The following is a 20,000-nucleotide window of genomic DNA, read 5'->3' as shown; positions in this document are numbered from 1 at the left end:
GAGAGCCACCTCCACCTTCCCCCTCGCCCTCTCAACACTGCTCCCAAAAGTCCTCCGTTTTGAGAAGAATACGGAAAAAACGCTCGCACAATGAAAGCTCTCACTCGGGTCTTGATTGGCAGGAGTGTACGTCCGTCTTTTCGCCACGCTCCGATGGAAAATAAACCGGTCGAGCCACAGCGGAGCGCCTTTCCCACCCTGTCGGGAGCGTGAGCAAACACAAACGCTGCCGCTACAAGTGATCCTAATGGTAAACACTGCCAAATCGGGTCAAAAGGCGCGGGTATTTATTTATTACCCTCGGGTCAGGTGCCTCAGACGGCTTACAAGGGCCATTCATTACGCTTTCGGCCTGAGCAAACAAGGGGCGCAAATACGGCACAATAATCTACCTGTGCTATTCATGTGACTCAGTGGGTTGGCGCGATCCATTCGCACAGCCCCCCCACAGGCTCATAACACACACACACACACACACACACACACACACACACACACACACACACACACACACAACAGTGCCTCAGGTGTCGGAGCAAATAGCTCTTTTAAAAAAAAAACCACACAGTCAACAAGCTCCTACCTGCAATTTGGCGGCGGGTCCAAGGTTATCTCTGCTAGCTCTTTCTGGATTCTGAAATGAGAGGGAAGATCTGTGTATTATTCATATTCATAGTCCCAAACACACACACACACACACACACACACACACACAGTTATATAAATCCTGCATGTAAAATCAATCAGTAGGTGTATACACCGAATACCTCATTGATTTTCTAACGAGCTCCTGAGCACAGCGATTGAACACAAGAATGATTCCCGTCACGCAAGATCAACACGGGGATGCACGGCTGAATATTTTGCCTTTTAAAAAACGATAAATAAATAAAAAAAACACGCACAGGAATGAATTGATATCGATGTAAAAAAAAAAAAGGGCTCGTCATGAATCATACCACATAATTAATCTGGCTGCCGATCACGCCCCCCCCCCCCCCCCGTCTCAGGGAGCTGGTGGGAGCGTTTCCACACTGGGCACATAAAAAAGAGACGGTTTTAATGAATAGACCGGAGAGAGAGGTCAGATTTCTCCCTGGTTAAGTATTCATTACAAAACTATGTTAGTGATTTGCCTACAAGGATCCAGTAGCCGCGCGTTAGGCTTTAAAAATCACTCAGTCGGCTATAAACGCTGCCGTTATTCTCTCCACACGGACGAGCGCAACACCGGCCTCATTCACAGACCGACGATGGAGCAACTCGGCAGCTTCTTTCACCGTGGTTTACGCATCTACATCCAGGGTTCCTACAAAATTCCACACAATGCGTAAGCATTGAAATATGTAATTTTTTTTTTTACCCCCCTCTTTGGAAAATTCTTAATTCAAATTTCATGATGTTCCAGAGAGCGCAGATCAATCCGGCCGCTGATTTATTAGTTGCCCTCCCAAGCGGCGCGGCGCCCCCCATTACCGCAGTGGCAGAGTTCAACTAAACACATTAACGCCGTCGGCGGAAGCGGACATGTTTGGGTTAATCGCACCCCGACAGGGGGGGGAAGACACTTTGTGTGAATGTGGAAGTTATTCTGCCTTAAATTAGCTCCGATATAAAAATAAAATAATAATTCACATATCGCTTCTGCCGAACTTCCACGCACTGGATGCGAAAGCGTAGTGTGGAGGAGCCAGTTACATTCAGCAGGAATTACTTACCAACTTAAAGATTTAAAATCATCAAAAGTGCTTTAAATGTGAAATCTATCGAAAACTATTGCAGCTTAAACTTTTGCAGCGTAAACTTTTGCAGCGTAAACTTGAGCCTAGTGCTGGACCGTATGATATGAATTTTCACACATCGTCATACACCAGTGTCATAGCCGAAACAACTGCTGTCACTCTTCAACAGTCAGCTAAATATATTGTTCGCCGCTATGAGCGCTACGGTACGGTCTTAAGTGTATTATTTTATTATAACACAACAATTAATAACCCACAACTAACTCTCTTGAACACAGCAAAACACCACGACACAACACAAACAATTTGTAACACTAATAATTGTACATTTATAAAATTTCACCGCCGAACTGCATGCTGGATACAGCTCGCTAGCTAGCCTGTTAGCTAGTCTGCTAACAGCTAGGAGAGGCTCCGTTGCTACACTAACGTTACAATAAAGAACAGAACAGAGCGATGCAGGAGGAACAATGAGAGACCGGAGATGCACCAATAGAGTCTGTGCCCAACAGAGGAGCTGTGTCTGCTGTTTGGAAGGGTTCTGGTTTTAAAAAATCTAACGTTTTGCTGGTTTGGAGCCACTGTTGTTGCCGCTGGTGGAAACACGAGCAACTTACATCACATTACCTGCAAACCTATCTACGTCACGTTTTTATGTTTGGGGTATTTTGGTTAGACACACGTACAACGCTGATTACCTTGTAATATGTGTGGTATTTGTTATAAATGGACGTTGGTACATAGAGGGTGATAAGAAGCTGTACCTGGAGGGACTTAGGACCCAGGGGAATGTAGTTGAAGGAAGTAGGAAGAGACGGAAGACACGCCCACACAAACAGCTGTTCACCGATCGCTACCGTGTTTTTGTGTTGAAAATGTCCGCTTAATAATTAAACGCGCGATAAAATAATTTTTCGGCATTAATTAACGTGAAAAAAAATAAATACAGTGAAACCGGTATAATCTTAAAAAAATACCGTGATACACAATTTTTGGTCATACCGCCCAGCCCTACTTGAGCTGACCCAAAACTGCGTAGAGCGTCAGATTCAGGCTGAGCTGATGGCGTCCATGTGACAAAGGGTACGTTGAGTGTACTGGACTCTGGGAAATCAATTTGCCGAGTTTGAACAGCCAAGGACGCGAGCTCAAGCACTGCGTGTTCTGTGTTGACAAACAAAAACAAAAAGACACTTTTTCACTCCCCTTCCATCTTGTTTTCCACATACTTTACTTCTGCCGCTGTAACTGACAATGCTCAGGGAACGCCATTAATTGAGTACTCTTATCGATCGCGCCGTCTCTTCACTCAGCTCAGTTTGTTGGCCGGGACGTAAAAAAAAATAATTTGCTATTGCAAGAGAGAGAGAGAGAGAGAGAGAGGGAGAGAGAGAGAGAGAGGGAGAGGGAGAGGAAAGACGAGCGGTCGATGCTGACGTGATATACTGTTTCAGCATCGACGCGGCAATGAATGGATGTGCAACAGTCACACTGCAGAGCCATTTGGGGCTCATTTACATTGCTCTACAACCATTTTGCTGCTTGAGAAGAGTCGGTTGTCAGGCGTCCTAAAATGCTACTTTATTATAAAATCCACCGTTCACGCAGCGTGCAGAATGGAAGAGTCGTACAGGCTAGGATTAGGGATAATGACGTGTGCGGACGGCGCTTGCACCGTTTATTTTTCTCTGTCAATCGCGAGCAATTACCGAGACAAAAAAGTGTCGACGTCGGTAAGCATTTTGTAGAAAAGGTGTGCACTCAGTGGAGAGCGGATCTCTGCCAGGTGCAGCAAAACACTGCTGTGTGAGTGAATGAGGACAACCTACAATTGGCTAACCCTCCGTCTAGACACCGACTAGGGCTGCAACGGTGTCAGAAAACACCTAATCTACCTTCGCCACCCCCGATACTCATTTTTCACTGAGCAGAGCCTGAACGCATCACGGCGTAGCTGAACGGAACCTATAAGTTCGTTAGCCGCGTTGCTAACGTTAACTGTCTCTCCTGTTATTTCAACTGATTTGTCATTGCCCAATTACGATCGTGGGTAAAACCTAATGTCACACTGCGATGATTAAACTGTATAATTAATATCGTGCAGTTACCTGCAGCGGAATGCGAGACAAGCCGTGGACAGACACAGAGATGCACGCTCTAAATTTCGCCTACATGGTTCCCTATTTTGAGACGACACTGGCATGATGTTTCACTGGGTGTGTTGTGGTTTTAAATATATGTGTACAAAAAACAAAACACAACTGTTGGTACAAACTGCTTTTGTTAGTATTCTGGGTGAAAAAAAAAACAAAATACGAGGCCGGCTAAAGGACTGTAAGTGGCAATAACACCTCCACATAAAAGAGCTCCTGGAATGGAGTGTACTTCATAGGTTGGTTGATGATACATAACACAAAACTAAAGAGTATCCAGGGGGGGGGGGGGGGGAATGACTTGGGGAAGGAGGGGGAAGAAGCAGAAGAAGGAAAAAAAAGACATATATTTGCAAAGGAGCCTGTAATACAATCTCCACGGTTATGGAGTCATTCTCAGCCCCAGTGCGCGCCGTGTAATTTTATCTGCAGTATTTCCTGAGGTGGCACATTTGACGGCAGAAGCTGGGGACCTGTTAGGGAGAGTGGTGCACTGAAAGAGGCCGGTGGAATTCGACGGTAGGAGGGGGGGGTGGGGGGGGGGTGGAGTGGGAGCACCGATTATACCGAGAGAGTTCCTCGTCGCCTCTTTAACCAAACACTCGCTTTCTGCAGCGCTCCACAGCTCATTGCATTTGATAATCCCTGGAGACAACCGCGAGCGCTAAACTATTACATTCTGCATGCCTCGACACATGCAAATAAGTCAATATCGTCGGGAGCCTAGCTCTTTTTTTTTCTTCTTTTTTTTTATGATGGAAAACACCGGCTTTGGCTTCTGCGCGGAGCAGGCCGATGATTTATTACAGGAGCGAGCGCTGAAAAGCAACTAAATAACGGCGTGCCTGTCAACCTTCCTATAAAATGGTTACCCTCAAGGTCCTTATTTTTTATGTTGTAGCCAACTCTGGTGATAAGAAGTCACCTCTGTGTTTATTTCAAACAGCCTCCCGTGGATGCGGGATCCTTTTTAAATGCAGAGGACTTCATGGACACAGACCTGGCTACACGCCGGCCAAAGCGAGTCGATGGTTTCGGTTTAGTTCTACGCCGATGACACCGTACTTTATTTTATTTTTCTTTGACCCTTAAGACGTCGCCATGCGTCAACCAAAGTGCTCGTTAGATGGTCAAACGAGGTAATTTAGCGCTCTTATTTTGAAAAAAAAAAAAAGGGCAGAATGAGTTGAAACCACGTGGTTGCGCGAGGTAAGAACCGTCCCAGCATGCACTGGGGCAATGGATTCATTCATCCTCTGATTATTATGTCTCAACCTGCCTTTCATGAGGTAATTAACACTTTTCTCCATCATGACTCGTCAGCTGTGTGGAGGTGGAAAAAAAGAAGAAGCCACGGGTTTCAATTTCTCTCCTTTTTCCATCCCTTTACGAGCGAACAACCGAGCGCGACGCGAAATATGAAATGTCTGAAAACGACGAAATGAAATCCCTTTAGAATGACTGTCGAGTAAGCGCCGCCTCTCCGTCACAAAGACCCGTTAACGTCGCGGTGCGAGTCGACCGGGGGGGGGGGGGATCTCCACACGGCCACGAACACACAACGGAGCAGATTTTGATCACAGCGATGATGTATTTAAACGTTGCGTTCAAGCGCTCTCTTATAGTAGCTCAAAGAGGACGCGGACTAAGTGGCGCAGGTGTCTGGAAGTGATGCTTTTAAACGTCCGCTCGTTTGTTCGGGAGAATTAAATAGGAGTCGGCGGGCCGAGCGGACGGAGAACACCGAGTCATTAGCATAGTAACTGATGACTGTTTTCATTATCGATTGATTTCTTCATTATCTTTTAAATCAGGGGGGGAATCGATTCCGCGGAGCCCAAGGTGACATTTTTCTCAGATGTTTTGTTTTGGTCCAACCAACACCGAACACACAAAGCAACCCGACACATAGAGGACCAGAGGACCGTCTCTAAACGACTCCATTCATCGCAATTGAGTCGTTAAAATGCTCTGTGGATCGACTCGTAGAAGAAGGTAGCGGCGGACGCACACACACGTCCTCACCTCTTGGCGCTGGTGGAGAGCTTGGCGGCGGTCTTGCTGGAGATCTTGGCCTCCTTCTTCTTGGGCTGGGTCTGGTCCCGCTGCTCGGGGCCCGGCTGCTCCGGCGGAGCCGCCTCCCTCTGCTCGGCGTCCGAGCTTCCCCCGCTGGTGTTGGGGCTGTCGTCCGGCCTCGGCTGCACCTCACTGGACATGCTGACACTGAGACACACACACACACACACACACACACACACACACACACACACACACAGAGAGTTATGGATACAGAAGCCACAAAGACATTTAAAAATGCTCATCACGATTTACCATTATCAGTATGTTTATGATGCATTATCAGTACGTTTATGATGCATTATAAACATGGCCGTCATAGAAAGCGTTCTCAAACTTTCCGTCCATCAACTTTTTGTGTCTTCAACTGTAGTCTGATATTCAGGGTTTTTGTTTGTTCGACCACCAAAGATATTCAGTCCCCCCCCCCCCCCCCCCCTTTGAGAAGACGGAGTCGTCCACCGTCGTGTTAAAATGCACTGAGGTGCATTAATTCTGTTAATGAGAAGAGGTTTGTGTTCGTTAAGGAAGACGTCGACTCTGCAGAGAATAAATTGCACCGTTCTAGAAGGACATCTTGCTTTGGAGAGGCTGATCTATACGTTGTTGTTGTTGTTGTTGTTGTTGTTGTTGTTGTTTTTCTTTCTTCTGGGAGCGTGAACGTGTCAATACTGAAATATCTTAAAGCTCAAATAAAATGTCATATTTTAAAAAATTCTATGTATAAGATTGGGAAGATCTCAGGAAGCTCTCAGCACATATTTAAGAAAAGTGCATCTTTTTAATTACATGAACAGAAATGTGTGTTTTCTTATTCATACACCAATTTTTTTTGGTCATTTAATTGGATCATTTACTCCACATCTATACCGCATATATATGGTAATGTGATGCTTGTTCTTTAACTTTAAAAAAAAAGTCATGTAGACTGTTGGACTTGTTGTCATTTTGGCACTAATTGCAACTAACTGCCTGGATTATTAGTTCACTAGTGTTTAAAAGAAAGCATGAGTTTTTAAAACCAGAGTTGGGTTAATTGGCATTTGTCACTAATTGCAGACTTTTCACACACACACACACACACACCTGCAGAGGTCTGTTTGTAGCTACAGAGGGTGAAGAAGCACATTTCTCACCGCTCATCCACAATCAGTCGAGTCGAACATCCGCTCGAGTCTCAATAATATAAAAAGAGAGACACCTACAAGGTCATGTTCACTAAATCCTCCACCACTCAGCGTGTGCGCGCGTGTGTGTGTGCGTGTGTGTGTGCGTGTGTGTGTGCGTGTGTGTGTGTGTGTGTGCGCACGTCAAGGTGAATGCCTCTATTTACATTCCCGAGTCTGACATGAAAAATGTATGATACTAGATGAACGCTGAGCTGAAATGAATATGAAATTGGACAGAAGTAAGGACAGACTATTCAATAAACAACGACGGCGAGCTTTGGCAGCTTTTGACATTTGACAACACACACACACACACACACACACACACACACACACACACACACACACACACACACAGGGTATCTGATGCAATTAACTGCATTTGGTGGCGATATGGGGGGATGATTGGGGGGATTATAGGGGTTAGGGTGATACAGAGGGGCGTCGTTTAAAAGAAGGTGAGAAGGTTTACATGCTCTGGTGAGTCGGATCCTCTCAGGGTTGAGCTGTTGTTGTTGTTGTTGTTGTTGTTGTTGTTGTTGTTGTTGTGATGTGGAGGATGTTGTCAGGTGAGGACAACAACAAAAAACACACCGAGAGGAAAAAGTTGCACACAAAGCAGCACATCTGGGGCAGATGTTTGGTTTTTATTGTTGTCAAAACACCTCAAACCACAGATGTCTACCAGGGGGACGCTTCACAAACGGTGTGTTATTTTGCTTTAAACCTTATTTAAATTGAAATGTGTTGCAGTGCCCTCAACAAACCGGTTCTTTAATTAAAAACGTTTCAACTTTGACATTTGGTTCTCACTGTTACGACAACATATTGAGAAGGTTTTTTTTGGGGGGGACTACCTATTACAGAAGTTTAACGTGTATCGCCTGCACTGTTTTGGTGCAATGGGTGTACACCGAATGAAACAGAGGCTGGTGAACGGCATCTCCGTGGAGTCTTATGTTCCCGGTTACAGAGGAGCAGGTTTTTTTTTTGTTTTTTTTTAAAGCGGTTGATAGTTTCCGTGCGGAGAGACGTTCTCTCCATTCACGCAGAATGGCACGTCTTATACCGGGGCTCGTGTCGGAGGAGCCCCCGGAGGAGTCTCACGGTCAAAGACCGCCTCGGTTTAGGAGACGTCTCTCCGCGGAGAGCAGAAGCCCAAAACATGCACGCTCCATCCGATTTAAACGAACCCGATCCAAGATCCAAGGGGGGCTCGAGCTGACCGCTGCCCAAAATCTGCTCCTGCACAATAGACGGAATGAATCCCCCCCCCCCCCCCCCCCCCGACCACAGCCGCCCCCTCCCTCCACCAAGACACCATAATAACCCTTTATTCCGTGCGCGGAGTTGAGCGTTTGGAGCGGGACACTGACCTTTACGAGCAGGCTGGACGCGCGGCGGCGGCAGGAGGAGGAAGGTGCGATAATGTCCACTGTGTATTCCGTGAATCTGTAGCGCTGCTCTGTCCGCTGCTTTTCCGCCCGTTGCTTTGACTGACTGCGAGAGAATGTGCTAAAAAAAAAAAAAAAAAAAAAAAAAAAAAAAAAAAAAAAGAGAAGAAAAAAAATCCCCGCGACGGTCAAGTTATCGGCAATTACACGCATCGTTTCCGGTTTTAAGATGGCAAAGTAAAAGCCTAAATGAGCACAGTCTTTTGGTTGGGGTTTTTTTTCAAGCGAAATATAAGCGAAATATAAGTCTAATTAATCTAATTAATATACTTTAATCTAACAGGTTCATCCTCACTTTTATCTCATTAGACGCACTACTTTTTGCACATATTTGCACGCAAACTAAAAACCATGGAGTCACTAAAGCACATGGTCACTAATAATTGTCCATCCCTTCACTATGACAGGTTTTTTTTTCATAATACATATATTTTATATAGCTTTTGAATGCCAATTTCGTAATTTCTTAATTTGTTGTATTTTTAGTTACTGCTTTTCTGTTACCACAAACAAACAAAAAAGTAACATCTTTATGTTATCTTGTCTTAAATAACATACTGGAGGCTACTGGAGTCAGGCCACCTAATTTCCCAGCAATCTTAAAATCACGGCTGTGGTATATTGTAAACAAAATGATAGACAAATAGATAGTTGCTTTATTAATTGCTACAGCAGCATTTATGGTACAGGTAAAGCAATACAAATGACAGAGTGAAAAATATAAAATATATAAAAAAAAATACAAATATAAAAATGCACAATATATACAATAAAAATAACAGAGTAAAAAAATATGAAATATAAAAATGCACAATATGTTCATTTTAAAATAGAATAAAATTAAAATGAACTAATTAAACAATAGTGCAAATATTTAACAAAACAAAACAAAAAGTGTAACAAAAAAAATAAAGAAAAACATTAAAAATCTTCAGTGATTGCTCTCGAAGAGACAATAACAAAACTTTGGACACAAAGTGTCAAACTTTACCCTGAAAATGAAATAAATAGATAGATAGATAGATAGATAGATAGATAGATAGATACTAACTTTATTGATCCCGCGAGGGGAAATTATTTTGTTACAAGCAGCAATAGGTTACAGAGCAGCAATAGGTCACAGGTAAAAAAAATCTTAATATTATATAAAAAGAAAAATACAAGAAAGATACACATGTCACAATATATACAGTTATAATATAGTAAAGATGTTATATAAAAAATGCACACTATATACACAGTGAACAGAAATAAAAACACATCAAAGACAAAACGTTCCAATAAACGATTAGTTCTGTTTAAATCGTTTTGTCACAAGATGAATAACACATCGTTCTACAGCCTGCGGACTTCTGGACTTTTCATTATTTATGTTTATGCGCAGAATCCTTCAGTTCCGACTTCTGTTCCTTTTGTTCTGACGCAGCTTGACAAATCAAGACCGCCTCCGTGCGCGCTCCCACGCGAGTCCGCGCAAAAAAAAAAAAAAAAAAACCCTGTGTGTGCTCTCTGAAGCGGTACGGCAGAGGCTTTGATGATAGTAGACTACAAAGGAAGTGTGCAAAAGAGAGGAACGGATCCATCTCGCTTCGACCAGCGTGGCACCAGGATTTAAAAAAATAAAAAATAAAAATATCCGAGCTAATAATAACAAACATAAACAGATAATAATGTACAGTCCATACCATAGACTGTGCATAAGAAGGTCCACGCGGAGCTGTTAGTGGTGTCTGTGCTTGGAGGAAAAAGGGCCCATTAATCAATTAATTAAACAAGTTAAAATGAACAGCTTTAAAACACCCCTAAATATTTTAAGTGTCTATATATATATATATATATATATATATATATATATATATATATATATATAGATAACTAAGTGACAACTATCTCCTCCAAATTGTTGCAATGCCTTGATTATCCGTACAATATTATATTTTGTAAATCAATTAATTTACATTTTAGAAATACTTCACGCTATTGTTCAAGGAACCGCGGAACTTTAACGCGGGTCGATTGTTTCTCTCCGCCGAAGTTCCGTGACGGACGTTAAACTTCCCGACATGCGCCGTTGAAAAACAAACGTAGCAGAATCGGCGTTTTTTTTCTGCCATTCCGACGAGTTAGTTGGGTTAGTTTTCGTCTTTAATAAAAAAAAACTACGACATATTGTTTTATGAACAATGGAGACGATTCTAGAGCAGCAGCGTCGCTACCACGAGGAGAAAGAGCGGCTAATGGACGCCAAAACCAAAGAGATGCTGCATAAGAAGTCCACGGTAGGAGCTATGCTAGCGCTAGCATCGACTGCTAATCGACGCCGCGAACACTTTGGACGTAAACTGTGACGCTAACTTGTGTCTTTTTGTCCGACAGCTGCGGGAACAGATAAACTCTGACCATCGAACAAGAGCGATGTTGGATGTGAGTTTAAACATAGTTTTATTTGTGGTTTAAAGTGACTCACGTAACGTGCTAACGTTGCCTATACGTTTAGATAGGAAGGTTAGCATTAGGCTACGTTTTAGCTCACTTGTATCATACAAAGAATAACCGAAAAGCCACACTTACCATGTATTGTTGCTTGTTGTTGGGCGGTAATCGGAGTCCAGTAGGTTCTACAGTGACGTTGACTGATCTGTGTGTCTTTTTGACAGAGGTATATGGAAGTGAGCGGAAATCTCAGAGACTCCTATGAAGACAAAGATGGGTGAGTGACCGACCATCACCCTGGAAACAGGACCTCCACCGCCGTAACATTCTAAACGGTCTCTTAACCTGAACATGGATTCTTCTTCTTCTTCTTCTCGTCGACAGAATGAGAAAAGATGAACTTGCTGCGATCTCGGGTCCGAATGAGTTCGCGGAGTTCTACAACAGACTGAAACACATAAAGGAGTTCCACAGAAAACACCCGAATGAGGTAGCTAACCTCTTACAGTACAGTCTTAATTTGAGACAGTGTGAACCTTTTAACATTAATGCTTTCATCTGCTTTCTATTTTTAGATTTCCATCCCCATGTCTGTAGAGTTTGAGGAGCTGATGAAGGCCAGAGACAACCCCAGCGAGGAGGCTCAGAGTGAGTCTACTAAAGCCGGGCTTTTCTTACGCAATGATTTTGCTCCGTCGGCTGAACCGTCGCTGTGGATCTGCCGTGTTTAAAAGAGACGACTGCCGGCTAACGCTCTGCTCCGGTTTGTCTTTGTCCTTCCGCAGACCTGGTGGAGTTCTCCGACGAGGAAGGATACGGCCGCTACCTCGACCTCCACGACTGCTACCTGAAGTACATCAACCTGAAGGGAGCCGAGGTTAAGACCCCCCCCACACACACACACACACACACACACCCCCACCTTTAAAGTCTGCTTACTTCATGCTGTGAAGTACTTATTTTAACCTCTTTCTACGCTCTTTCCCCGACAGAAACTCGAGTACATCTCTTACCTGTCTTCGTTCGATCAGCTGTTTGACATCCCCAAGGACAGGAAGAATGCCGAGTACAAAAAGTAGGTCCATCAGTACTCATTCCCGTCAGAACCGACGGGGTAACTGCTGTACGAGCTGTAAAGACATGAAAGTGATGGGCCGTGTTCACCCCCCCCCCATCGTGTGGTGGTTTTGTTTTGTCTGTGCAGGTATTTGGAGATGCTGCTGGAGTATCTGCAGGACTACACAGATCGGGTCAAACCTCTGCTGGACCAGAACGAGCTCTACGGCAAAGTGCTGATAGACTTTGAAAAGAAATGGACAACGGGACCTTCCCTGGCTGGCCGGTAAGTTCTCCTGTTCACACGTGGAGCTGGTTCAAGGTTTGGGCGTACGTCTCATCTGACCCGCTTGTTTGTTTTGTCTTTAACTGCAGAAAGAGACGAGCAGTGCGTTGACACATTCTGGAGCTCATCTGGACCTCTCTGCTTTTTCTTCTTGGGAGGTAAAACACGATGTGCTCGTATTCAAAGATCTACCTTTCTCTAGGGTCGGCTCGTTCGTACGACTGATGTCTTTGTTCCTCTCTGCAGGAGTTGGCTTCTTTAGGTCTGGACAGGTTGAAGTCTGCCCCTCATGGCGCTGGGACTGAAATGTGGAGGGTGAGAACGTCGCTTTCATTCTGAAACTAATAACATTAAACTGATATGTTTCTCTCTCTCTCTCTCTCTCTCTCTCTCTCTCTCTCTCTCTCTCTCTCTCTCTCTCTCTCTCTCTCTCTCTCTCTCTTTCTGGAACTCTCTTTCTGGAACTCTCTCTGGAACTCTCTCTCTGGAACACTCTTTCTCTGGATCTCTCTCTCTCTCTCTCTCTCTCTCTCTCTCTCTCTCTCTCTCTCTCTGGAACTCTCTGGATCTCTCTCTCTGGAACTCTCTCTCTCTGGAACTCTATCTGGATCTCTCTCTCTCTGAACTCTCTCTGGAACTCTCTCTGGATCTCTCTCTGGATCTCTCTCTCTGGAACTCTATCTGGATCTCTCTCTCTCTCTCTGGATCTCTCTCTCTCTCTCTCTGGATCTCTCTCTCTCTCTCTCTCTCTGGATCTCTCTCTCTCTGGAACTCTCTCTCTCTGGAACTCTCTCTGGATCTCTCGCTGGAAGCATTTAGTTCACTTTCTCTGACAGTTGATATTTATAAGCGCAATGCACCTATTAGTGCACATTCTGCATGAAGTTAGGACGGCTGATAGAGATTGTGTGTGTGTGTGTGTGTGTGTGTGTGTGTGATGGACAGGACTCTGGAGGAGAGAGCTCAAAGGCTCTTCAGCACAAAAGGCAAATCTCTGGAGTCGCTGGATCCTTCGCTGTTCGCCAAGAATCCCAAAGCCAAAGGCCCTAAAAAGTAAGCGAGTGTAAAAAAAAAAAAAAAAAAAAAAATCCAATCTAATGGCGACAGTGTCTTATGATAGTGCTCATTATATAATTCATAACGTATTCCATCCGTCACTTCTGCAGGGACACGGAGCGTAACAAGGAAATTTCCTTCCTGGAAGCTCAAGTCTATGAATACGTGGAGATCCTCGGGGTGAGTGAATCTATATATCTATCTATCTATATAATCTATAAATCTATATCTGCTGTTGAAGTCGTGACGTCTGGTGAAAAGCGTCTCCTCGCATCGCTGTGTTGCTCACGCTCGTTCCCATCGTCCTCGCCGGCCCACAGGAGCAGAGGCAGCTGACTCACGAGAACGTCCAGAGGAAACAGGCGAGGACCGGAGAGGAGCGCGAGGAAGAGGACGAGGAGCAGCTCAGCGAGAGCGAGAGCGAAGACGAGGACAACGAGATCATTTACAACCCCAAGAACCTGCCGCTGGGCTGGGACGGCAAGGTGAGGAACCCGACACCGTTAGACCGTCGGCAGGGTGTTCGCTGGCTCGCATGTGACGACGGTTCTTTGAATAAAAGATGTTCTCTGACGGCCCGTTTTTTATTCCCTGCAGCCGATTCCGTACTGGCTCTACAAACTCCACGGGCTGAACATCAACTACAACTGTGAGATCTGTGGAAACTACACCTACAGGGGGCCCAAAGCCTTCCAGAGGCACTTTGCGGTACGTTTTTTATGTCGCGTCTTCTTCGCCGTTTACAGAGGGTAGCGTGAAATCTGACGTCTCGACGTCCGAGAACAACAGAAGTGTGTTTCGTGTGTTTGCAGGAATGGAGGCACGCTCACGGTATGCGCTGCCTGGGAATCCCCCAACACCGCCCACTTCGCCAACGTCACGCAGATCGAGGACGCCGTCTCCTGTAAGAGTCCTCGTCCCGCCCCGTTATGAACATTTGTTTTTTTTTTTTAAAGAGTTTTGGAAGTTTGTTTCAATATGTTTCTTTGTTTCCTCCAGTGTGGGCAAAGCTGAAGTCCCAGAAGGCATCAGAGCGGTGGCAGCCGGACACAGAGGTGAGTCCACACGGATGGAGTCAGGACGAACGTCACTTCCTGCTTTTTATATCGTAATGCTCATTCTGGGATTCGTGTGTGTTTTCAGGAAGAGTACGAGGACTCGAGTGGCAACGTGGTCAACAAGAAGACCTACGAGGATCTGAAGAGACAAGGTCTGCTGTAGACCGAGGAGAACACGAGTCACACAGGAACAAAAAATCTATGAGTAACGAGCGTCCTTTTAAGATTTACGATGTTTTCTATCCCCCGTGTTTTCTTTTTATTTGTAAGTAGTAATGTTGTTTTACAGACTTTGTAATGTCGCAACCATTGATGATTATAATAAACGGAATACTTTTGTCACAGCTGTTTTGTCTTCATCGCCTGTTTATTAAATCTGAATGTTCCGGTGAGTCCTCCCTCTTAAAGGATTTCTACACATAGTGAAGCAAAAACATTTTTACGGTTTTCTACCGTCATAGATCACATATTTGACCGACCATGAAACCATCATGTTAGTCAATATAAGGCAGCAACTCCTCGCCTTTTTAAGAAGCTAGAACCATTAAATATTAGATAACAGTAAGGGATTATCAAAGTGTTCGCCGATTTCATTTTCTGCTGGTCTGATTCTTGCGGCTCTTGGGTGGACTCTCCTAATGTCTGCCTTCATACAGTCATGTATGCAGAGGACGATTGTCCCAAATATCTGTGAAATCATTCTGTACAGGTGAGGTCAGGAGACTGACAAATGTTAAAAAAAAAAAAGAGCTTTTAAGGCGGATCATCTGGAGTGAATATCTGAGATATTGAATAGCAATTTCGTCTGGACCCGGAGTGTCGCGACTGATTGCTTTTCGTTTCTAATTTTGAAGCAGGAAGAGAAACGGAGCTTCTTATCCTGAGAAGAGAGCTCACGCTGCAAGCTTTGTTTAACGCTTAACGACTCGTAATCGCTCGTAAGCAGTCGGTGCACGAGTGCAATTAGAAGATATGACTTTTTGTTTTTGTTTATAGGAGCATTGATGTGTATTATTCCTAGGGTGCCGTGTCACACGAGTTATGTCAACGCAGGGAGCTGAAGTGAATTCTGCTCGGATTCACCCGAAAAGTCAAATTTACGTGACGTAATTTTGTTGGCCAACCCCAGAAGTTGGCATGTTACCAGCTCTACTGTAAACTTTACAGTGACGAAGAGGTTATAGTTAACTTGCTATTAAATCCATGAATGTGACTCCTGACTGTGTTGTCTCATAAGACGAGAGTCTACATGGAGATGAGAGTTAAACTACAGGCGCTGAATACCACTACCGCCATCTGTCCCGGTGTTTATTTCTTTGTCTGTCCGCCTCCTGAACAACTGTATAGGCTCACACTCTACAGTATGTTCTCCATTCAAACGTAGCAGAGCTAAGACAGAACCAAGAGCACCCTCCTGTGTGTTCAGTCAGTCATTACATCGAGACGGGATGCTTTTATTGACTTATTCGCTTTAAGGAGAGGATACAGAACCTTGAATAACAGTGGGCTATAAAAGCTGTATGTCAAAATAATTATAATATACGGCTGCTTGTTGTCTATGATTACAGCATTTTACTGTAGACCTAGTAGGAACAGTAATACTGTGAAACGCGTACACAGTGTGTTAAAGGAAACGTATGGATTGATATCGTCTGTTCGTATTCATCAGCATGAATACGAACTTTATTTATTACTTTATGACTGTGTGAGTATGATTGTTAAACCTGTGCGTTGAGCATATTGTTTGTTTTCATGGACGGCCGAATGGTGCGTCACTTTAAATGTCGCTGCCGCAAGGTACTGTGGGGCGGATTTATCTACTTTCCTTTTCGTAGAAGAAGGTCCTGCACCTTTCCTTAGCGTGTTAGAGGAGTCGTACAGCTCTCATCATGGCGGCCACTGAAATACTTCCGGGTCGTTTCGCTCAGTTAGGAACCTTCCTAAGCAAAAAGGACGATTTGACCGTAGGCCAAGCTGGTTCCTTGCAGTGGCATCGCCTTACCCCGCCGTCAATCCCCATTCGACCCTGCTTTCATCCCCTCGTGCTTGGGACCTGGGAAATGTGGCAACGCAGCAACAAAAAGTTGTCAGACGGGGAACAGAACGTGTTGCTGCGATGTCGCCGTGTTCCCAGATCTCAGCTTCGGCGAGTAACAACGTTACCACGACTGATGGCAATGACAGCCAAAAACTGTGGGGACAAGAGCCAAACCAGAATCCTCCTCGAAGCTAGAGGTTGGTACCAGATTTCCTCTGTTTCTGAATTCTATAAAAAAAAATTTTTTTTGAAACCTGAATGGCTTTTAATTGCACATTGTAGACTACAAAGGACTCTAACGAACCAGCTCTTCAACCCATAAAAGCACCCGTAATGTAGACCAGCTGGAGCAGCTTTCAGCAGCTCTATTTCTGCCTCATCTTTTGTATTCTGCCGACTCCAATCGTGTCACCAGCTACAAACAGATGCAAGTTAGACTATCTCTGAAGGAACGGACTGAAACACCACCATCCTTGCAACCCAGGTCAGACTTCTTTGATCGTCTTCTAACCTTTCTTGCGCAGTGACACCACAGATTATCACCAACGGTAAACAGACACAAATTTTTAATTTGTCTTCAAAGAGATACAGGAAAGAACCGTCTGTCATCATAGGAAAATAAGAAAAAAAGAGCCGACGGAGCAGAGCTGCTGTTCTTGAGACCGGAACAGAGTTGCTATCGGGAAAACGACGACCATCCGTCCGTCCTTGTGACCGCGTAGCTTCGCCGTATCAGTTACATTATTAACCTGTACAGAAGAATGTTAGTGATTGAAAACAGTAAGGGGAGAGTGAACATTTAGAGGACGGTTGGGTAAACATAAACGGATTGTCTTTTGCTGACTTCAAGTCTTTTCTGGTCACGCTGCTCTCGGCATCTACCAGGGAAACATAAGCCCCGCTCACATCAGCCACTTGTCCTTCTCCTTGTTGAAGTTCTCGGCCCACTGGCGCGTGAGCTCCAAGTAGTGGTCCGGCAGGTTCGGTTGGTAGTCTAGGTACAAACGGGTCACTGTTTTCTTGGGCACGGCCTTCTCTATCTGCGTGCCTTCGTGCCATTGGTTAAAGGAAGTGATGGTGACGATTTCCGGTCGGACGGACAAAGCCGCCTGCAGGGACGTGTCGTAGTAACGTCCGTTGACCCGGTTCCTGGTGTTGTGGTTGTTCCACGGCCGAACGGCTGTGTCCACGTAACCCGGACCCACGCTGGGAATAAACAGGAGGTTGTTTGCATCGCAGAACTCCTTGACGGCTTTCCAGTTCTGGTGGGACGAGCCAAAGGAGAAGCCGTTGGAGGCAAAGTAGGTGTATATACCGTCGAAGCCGCTGGCCAGGATGTCGTGTTTGTGGCGCTCTTCCACGATGAGGGCGACGAAGACGCCGTCGTAAGGCGTGCCCCTGATGCTGTGGGAGCCTTTGATCGTCAGGAGCTCCGCCCAGGACTCTGGGGGCATCAGGTAGGAGTCATAGATGTAGAACAGAGGCAGGACTCGGCCCGTGCTGGATCTGAATCTGTAGAAGGCGCTGTGCTCTCCGTACCTGAGGAACACGAGAGAGGGAGAATTTCAACCTGTTGCAATATGCAAGGAAAAACAATTTTAAACTACCAGTAACACCTCTCATCAAATTAAGCAAATTAAATCATTGTTGTTAAATCATATTATTGGATAGAACACGATCTAATTACCTTCGCAGCCTTTCCCCATGTCTCCGTCTTAAAGCTAACATATTTTACATGCTGCGTGAGTTCTGGGAAAAGCTGAATATCATCAAATGTTATGAGTCAGGTTCCCTTTTGACACACATTCCTGGTCGAAGGCAGAGCAAACGCTACCTGCAGATCCATTACAGCCGGACCACAGGGGGAGACATCTATATTTAACAACCTGTTCTTCAGCCTCCCTTCTCGGGCTTCACGTTTTACCACACGGCTAGACTCCCAACGTCTGATATGGAAATCAGAGCTGCACCGTTCGGTCAGTGAAAGGAAACACAGCGGGCACAGAGGACAGTGGAGGCATAGATAAACAACTCACTTGTCAATAATGTATTTGATGTTGTCATGCATGCTCTGGTCCGTCCGCCCTTTGTATGGCTGTATGTGAAAGGCCACCTGTGCAAACCACATTTGAACACAGATGTTAACAGAAAGATCATGAAAGCGCAACATCAATACACCAAACGTCTGAAAAATAAGGGGTTACGCAGTGAACGCAACTTCTTCATCCCGTTTGAATTGTGACATGTGGTGTTTGTCATTTTAAAAGATCCTTTTGCAAGTCTAAAAAGTCGTAGGTTTGTCGTGCTACCATTTAGTTTTGTGTCAGACCACTCAGTGAACTGCATCTCTACCAGCACCAACATGGCTGAAAAAAAAAAAAAAGTAGGAAATTGGGAAATCACAAAAAAGTCTGGCCATGTACACAAAAGTAGAGTCAGTCAGCTCCATGAGCGCTAGCATGCGGAATTGGCTCTACAAGGTTTCTGTCAGCTAGCTGGCTGCTGGGCGTCGGCTAGTTGGCTGCTGGGCGTCGGCTAGCTGGCTGCTGGGCGTCGGCAAGCTGCCTGCTGGGCATCGGCTAGCTGGCTGCTGGGCGTCGGCTAGCTGGCTGCTGGGGCGTTGGCTAGCTGCTGCTGGAGCGTCGGCTAGCCGGCTGCTGGGCGTCGGCTAGCCGGCTGCTGGGCGTCGGCTAGCTGCAGCTAGGGCATCGGCTAGCTGGCTGCTGGGCGTCGGCTAGCTGCTGCTGGGCGTCGGCTAGCTGCTGCAGTTGGGGCGTCGCCTAGTTGGCTGCTGGGCGTCGGCTAGCTGGCTGCTGGGCGTCGGCTAGCTGGCTGCTGGGCGGTCAGCTAGCTGCAGCTGGGCTCCAGCTAGCTGCAAGGTCCATGGTAAGTCCACCAAAAAGGGAGGGACTTCACTTCTCTATACACAGGTTACATTAACTGCCCACACTGTGGTTTTGCTTTTTTTTTAAATTTGAAATAAACCCATTTACTTCATTTTTCTGTAGGCCTATCAGCATTAATGTTCATCATATAAAAAAGACGTTAATCAGTAATATGCTAATCGTGTTATCAGTCGGACTATGGACGCTGGTGTGAACGGAAAGTGTCGACTCCGTACAGCAGCAGAGTAACTGGAGCCTCGTATCGCATGACGAGACTAAAGAGAGTCGACAAACATCCTGGGAGTTTGTTCAGAAGCCGTTTGCTTGTTCACGTTGCATGAGCTGTCTGGTAAAAGGGTTTCACTGAACATAAAGCGCATTTCCTTCTCATTCCTGATTCTTCTTCTGGTATTCTACACGGCCATGATTGACAACATTTTGACCACAAACGATCCCGGAGAAGACACACGATTGACAACTGTTTGACGACAAAGTAAATAATGAATGGTTGAAATGTTGTCAATCGTGTCAATGTGGAATGACTGAAGGACTGGGAACAAGATAGACGGCAGTGTTCTGGTGCGTTGGTATGCT

The 20,000-nt window shown here is 45.3% G+C and overlaps 3 protein-coding genes across 3 annotated transcripts in view; 1 reads left to right on the top strand and 2 right to left on the bottom strand.

Annotated features, from left to right (window-relative positions):
• LOC137868061 (ubiquitin-conjugating enzyme E2 E2-like) overlaps positions 1-8,653 on the bottom strand; it is a 47,667-nt gene extending 39,014 nt beyond the window's left edge. The window contains exons 1-3 of the mRNA XM_068704574.1: positions 8,517-8,653; positions 5,921-6,118; positions 584-634 (exon numbers count right to left, since the gene is read on the bottom strand). Coding sequence (XP_068560675.1) covers positions 584-634; positions 5,921-6,111 — 242 coding nt within the window. The 5' untranslated portion in view covers positions 6,112-6,118; positions 8,517-8,653. The remainder of the gene's footprint in view (positions 1-583; positions 635-5,920; positions 6,119-8,516) is intronic.
• A 2,005-nt stretch (positions 8,654-10,658) lies between these two features.
• On the top strand, positions 10,659-14,827 carry sf3a3 (splicing factor 3a, subunit 3). Its single transcript, XM_068704608.1, is given in 20 exon segments — positions 10,659-10,873; positions 10,971-11,018; positions 11,252-11,304; positions 11,412-11,517; positions 11,603-11,675; positions 11,813-11,904; positions 12,020-12,102; positions 12,232-12,341; positions 12,344-12,369; positions 12,459-12,527; positions 12,616-12,654; positions 12,656-12,684; positions 13,315-13,422; positions 13,536-13,605; positions 13,746-13,910; positions 14,023-14,133; positions 14,238-14,276; positions 14,278-14,329; positions 14,425-14,480; positions 14,569-14,827. Coding segments are annotated over 20 exon segments (1,503 nt in total). The 5' UTR covers positions 10,659-10,777; the 3' UTR covers positions 14,647-14,827.
• Positions 14,828-17,070: 2,243 nt separating this feature from the next.
• maneal (mannosidase endo-alpha like) overlaps positions 17,071-20,000 on the bottom strand; it is an 8,537-nt gene continuing 5,607 nt past the window's right edge. Inside the window, exons 3-4 of the mRNA XM_068704607.1 lie at positions 18,558-18,634; positions 17,071-18,060 (exon numbers count right to left, since the gene is read on the bottom strand). Coding sequence (XP_068560708.1) covers positions 17,424-18,060; positions 18,558-18,634 — 714 coding nt within the window. The 3' untranslated portion in view covers positions 17,071-17,423. The remainder of the gene's footprint in view (positions 18,061-18,557; positions 18,635-20,000) is intronic.

Source organism: Cebidichthys violaceus, unplaced genomic scaffold (assembly GCF_023349555.1).
Source record: "Cebidichthys violaceus isolate CVI_PGR_0920_01 unplaced genomic scaffold, fCebVio1.0.p SCAF_96, whole genome shotgun sequence".
NCBI lineage: Eukaryota > Metazoa > Chordata > Actinopteri > Perciformes > Stichaeidae > Cebidichthys > Cebidichthys violaceus.
This window is presented reverse-complemented; position numbering and strand designations above follow the sequence as displayed.